We start from the raw sequence: 4,799 nt of genomic DNA, 5'->3' as shown, positions 1-4,799 counted from the left end.
GGGCCGGGCCCGGCGGCGAACGCCCGCAGGGAGAGCGGTGCTGCGCGGCGAGCATCGGGGACCGCATCGGCGGCCGGCGCCCAGGTGAGCGGCCGTGCGGACGGTGGCCCTTCCCCAGCATCTCCCCGACCTGGCCCAGCTTCATTCCCCCGCACCCTGGCGGGCCAGAGCCTACGGGTCTGTTTAGCCGGGTGGAGGCTTGGGATCCAGCGTGCAGCGAACCCCCTCACCCCTACCTTGTCCAGTCTCTGAGCCAGGCATGGGTCACCCCAAGGCCTTGTCCTTTCTAGGTCCCCCTCCTCCGCGTGGTTACTGGACTACAAGGGCAGAGAGGCGCGGCTTTGGAAGGGTTAAAGCATCGTGTCTCATCTCAGCGCCCCATGGCCTTTGCCAGGGCCGGCAGGACCCCTCTTTCTATACACCCCTCCCCAAAGGCCAGAGCTGCTCCCTGAGCCCAGCAGAAAGCTTGCCAAGTGCTAAGCGCCTCCTCTGGCCCAAGTATCCTCCATTGGGGAAACAGTTGTGACCACCCATTAACCGGGAAGAAAATAAAAGCACAGAGAAACTGAGTTCAAGCTATTAGGTTCCACACAGCAGGAACAAAGCATCGAACCTGCCTCTTCTTGACTCTTGAACAGAGCCCTGGACTTGCTAAGACCAAAGGGTGAAAACTCAGACTTGGCTGGCCCTGTGGCTCAGTGGTGGAACACACGGAAGTGTGAGGCTCTGGGTGCAATTCCGGACACGCTGGGAGGAAGAACAGAATAATGAGAGATGTACTGAGTGCTTGCTGTGTACCAGACACCATGTTTGCCGAGTGAGCAGTTCGGTTCATCTTCAGACCCTTAGGATTTCCACAGATGACTCAATGAAGAGCAGACAGGGCAATTGACTTGGCTGAGGTTATGCTGGTAGCCATGTGGTCTCTTACAGGTCTCTATGGGAGCAATGGGTTGTAGAGAGCCCACCGAAAGGAATAATCTACCGTTGGCCGCAACTTAACCTACGTAGCATTTTAAACTCTCCTGAGTTTTGCAGCTGTCTGAGTCTTTTGAAAAGAGTATATTATTCTATTTTTATAGTCTTAGAACCAGGCTTGGGGTGTGTATGTGGAGGTTGTGTTGGAGATATACTTGGCATCACTTACCCTGTCAAATAGGTATTTATAATGTATCAGGATTCTAGAGGCAGGCAATGCATCAGACAGCTATTGCTACTGGAATGCTGTGTAACAATTCACCCCGCCCCCTACTCACTGTCTTGGATTTTTGTTTGTTTGTTTGTTTGTTTTTTGAGACAGGGTTTCTCTGTAGCTTTGGAGCCTGTCCTGGAACTTGCTCTGTAGACGAGACTAGCCTTGAACTCATAGAGATCAGCCTGTCTCTGCCTCCTGAGTGCTGGGATTGAAAGTGTGCGCCATCACTGCCTGGCCCAACTCTCTGTCTTGAAACACTAAACAATTATTTTGCAGTCAAGTCAAGATTTTAATGATTTAGGTTAGACCTGATAGTCTAGTTCTTCAGGCCTCAAGTTTTAGGGGTGTCACAGTGATAGCGGGCATCACTGGCTGTAGCTGGCTTTGTCTGGAGAGCCTGTGGACCTGGACCTACTCTAGTCTAAGATCACAGTTTGCCCAAACAGCCTCCTGTGTCTAAAGGGCTCCCGACTGGCCAGCTAGTACTTCCCAGTCAACTCTGCCAGTCAAAGCAAGTCATGTGCTAGAAGCCAGAGTCTAAGGGAAGGATGTCTTCCCCAGAATCCATAGACCTTTCTTTGCCAGGAAGTTGGAGAACAACACAGTTACACAACAAAGGGTGGTGACTACAGGGGTGAACATTTGGGGACATTAATCCACTCAGTTTGAGTCCCAGCAGCTCTTAGCTGTATAACTCAGGCAAGTGAGTGAATGCCTTCATGCCTCAGTGTTCTCCTCTGTAAAATGGGCCTAATGATAACTGATCACTAAGGAATTAAACACATGAAAGTACATAAAGTCCTGAGCAAGACCAGGACTCAGATGTGCTCCTCTCGCCGTCCCTGCTGCAAGGTGGAGTTCTGAGAAGAAAAGTGTTAGTGCTCTCCAAAGGATACAATGCTGCCGAGCTGTAGTAGGCACTGGCTCGGGTTTGTTCCTGCTCTCTGAAGTGGCCAGACTCGACGTTGTTATTGTGCTGATTTTTTTTTAAAGGCTGTGGTGGTGCATGCCTTTGAACCCAGCACTTGAGAGGTTGGGGTCTCTGTGAGTTTGAAGCTAGTCTGGTCTACAGAGTGAGTTTTAGGACAGCCAGGGTTACAGAGAGAAACCCTGTCTTGAGGGAAAAAAAATTATTCATCATTTAGTAGTAGTGTTTAAGGATTTATTGTTTACTTTCTTTATATTAAGTGTGTTTGCTTGCTTGAGTTTACGTGAACCATGTGTGAGTAGGAGCTGATGGAGGCCCAGATTCCCCTGGAACTGCAGTTATTAGCAATTGTGAGCCACTGTGTGGGTGCTGGGACTGAACCTGGGTCCTCTGCAAAAGCAATGAATGTTCTTAACCACTGAACCATCTCTCCAGCCCGTCTCTCCTGAGCCCAGATGGGTCTTAAACTGCTGTGTAGCTGAGTGTAGGCCCTTTCTACACTCCTTTTCCTCCTGCCTCAGCATCCCAAGTGTTGTGCTGGGATGACAGACATTGTCCGAGCAGGCCCATCTTGGGTGCGTGCATGCTTGTGCGTGTGTGCGTGTGTGTGTGTATTTGCATGTTTCTGTGCATGCATCAGCATTTTTTGTTTTTTGTTTTTGAGCCATGGTATCTCTGTGCAGCCATAGAACACGCTCTGTAGACAAGGCGAGCTTTCGAACTCACAGAAATCCACCTGCCTCTGTCTCTTGGGTGCTGGGATTAAAGGCGTGCGCCACTACCACTCGTCTCTTATTTGGTAATTTATTTATTTATTTTTATTTTATGTGCCTTGGTGTTTTGCCTGTATATACTCTGCGTGAGGGTGTTGGACCCCCTACAATAGCAGTTATAGACAGTTGTGAGCCACTATGTGGGTGCTGGGAATTGAACCTGGGTCCTCTGGAAGAGTAGCCATGCTCTTAACCGCTGAGCCATCTCTCCAGCCTCTCTTATTTATTTTTTGAAGATAGGGTCTCTCACTGAAGCAGACCTCACTGCTTGGCTAGAATGCTGGCTAGTGAGCTCTGAGGACCCAGGTGTCTCTGCCCCATTCATTACTACTAGCTAGGGTTACAGATGTACACACCTATGCCCTGGTTCTTACATGGGTGCCAGGGATCTGAACTCAGGGCCTCATGTTTGTGTTGCAGGCATTTAACTGATGGTCCCAGATGATGATGATGGTGATGATGATGATGATGAAAATTGAGACTAGGTCTCACTTTGCAATCCTTGTTAGCCTGAAACTTACTATGTAGGTCAGGCTGGCCTTGAACTCACAGAGATCCACCTGTCTCTGCTTTCTGAGTAGCTGGAATTAGAGACGTGTGCCACCATGCCTGGCCTAGTTTATTATTATTATTTGATTGTGTGTGTACATATGTGTATGTGTTTAGAAATCAAGTGTCCAGGTGCCTGTGAAGGCTGAGATCAACGTGGGTGTCATTCCTCAGGTGGTGTACATCTTGCTTTTGAGACAGGTCCTTTGCTGAGCTGGGAGCTCACAGATGAGGCTGGCAGGCCAGCGGGCCCCAGGCATCTGCTTGTCTCCACTCCCCTAGTGCTGGAATTACAAGCATGCACCACTATATGTCTGGCTTGTTACATGGGTTCTGGGGGTTGAATTCAGGTCAACACATCAGGAGACGTCTCTCTAGCCACTATTATTTGACTCTTTGAGACAAAATGTAGCTATGTAGCCCAGATTAGCCTGGAATTCCCAATCTTCCTGCCTCAACCTCCCAACTGTGGGTTCTCAGGCAATGCCCATCACAACTGGCTTTTTAGTTTTTTAGTTTTCTTCTCTTTCTTTTCTCCCCCTCCCTTTCTTTCTTCCTTCCTTCCTTCCTTCCTTCCTTCCTTCCTTCCTTTCTTTCTTTCTTTCTTTCTTTCTTTCTTTCTTTCTTTCTTTCTTGGTATTATTATTGTTGTTGTTCTCCTGTGAACGACAGAGAAACCAGACTGAGAGGAGCTGAGTGTATGGGCACCCACTGAGAGAATGAGAATTGGGTCCTCTGGTCTCCGGCCGGTTTCCTGCACTAACCTTTCTTTTCCCATTCCCAGGCCTTGCCATCCCCAATGGCACAAGTTCAAGGTGAAGTGGACAACATGGAGGGCCCACCAGCCTCCAACAACAACAACAACCCTGCAGCCCGCTGGGAGAGTCCAGATAGGGGCTGGGATCGGGAACCTCCAGCGGCTGCCAACACCACTGCGGCTTCCCTCTTCGAGTGCTCTAGGATCAAGGCCTTAGCAGGTACCTGGAAAAGAGGGCTGGCTGGGTGGAGAAACGGAGGGCAGAGGGAGGAGGCCTCGGTGGCACTGGTGTCTCTTAGTGCCTGAGAATCTTGATGCCTGGGAATCTGGAAGCGTCCCCGCTGATTGGCTCAGCCAGTGAAGTTCCCACGGTGATGGAGATGGGTTTGCATCTGCAGTGTCTAATGCAGCCTCCGCTAGTGAGCGGAGTACGCCCAGTGCTGCTTGAGGGATTGATTTCAGTTCGACTCAGTTCAAATTTATTTTTATTTATTTTCTAATTTAGTTGATTTAAAATAGTGACTTGGACTCCTGGGTGAGGCAGCGCACCCACATAACTGTCCAAATGCACAGTCCCAGAACTATGGCTTTTTTTTT

General features: G+C 49.5%; 1 protein-coding gene across 1 annotated transcript in view; it reads left to right on the top strand.

The window, feature by feature from the left end:
- Window positions 1-6: 6 nt before the first annotated feature.
- The window catches only part of LOC106144452 (spectrin beta chain, non-erythrocytic 4-like), a 30,922-nt gene continuing 26,129 nt past the window's right edge, over window positions 7-4,799 (top strand). The window contains exons 1-2 of the mRNA XM_013355335.2: window positions 7-84; window positions 4,230-4,422. Coding sequence (XP_013210789.1) covers window positions 4,245-4,422 — 178 coding nt within the window. The 5' untranslated portion in view covers window positions 7-84; window positions 4,230-4,244. The remainder of the gene's footprint in view (window positions 85-4,229; window positions 4,423-4,799) is intronic.

This window comes from Microtus ochrogaster, unplaced genomic scaffold (genome assembly GCF_000317375.1).
Source record: "Microtus ochrogaster isolate Prairie Vole_2 unplaced genomic scaffold, MicOch1.0 UNK115, whole genome shotgun sequence".
Classification (NCBI taxonomy): domain Eukaryota; kingdom Metazoa; phylum Chordata; class Mammalia; order Rodentia; family Cricetidae; genus Microtus; species Microtus ochrogaster.
The sequence above is the reverse complement of the archived record's forward strand: the minus strand, read 5'-3'. Positions and strand labels throughout refer to the sequence as shown.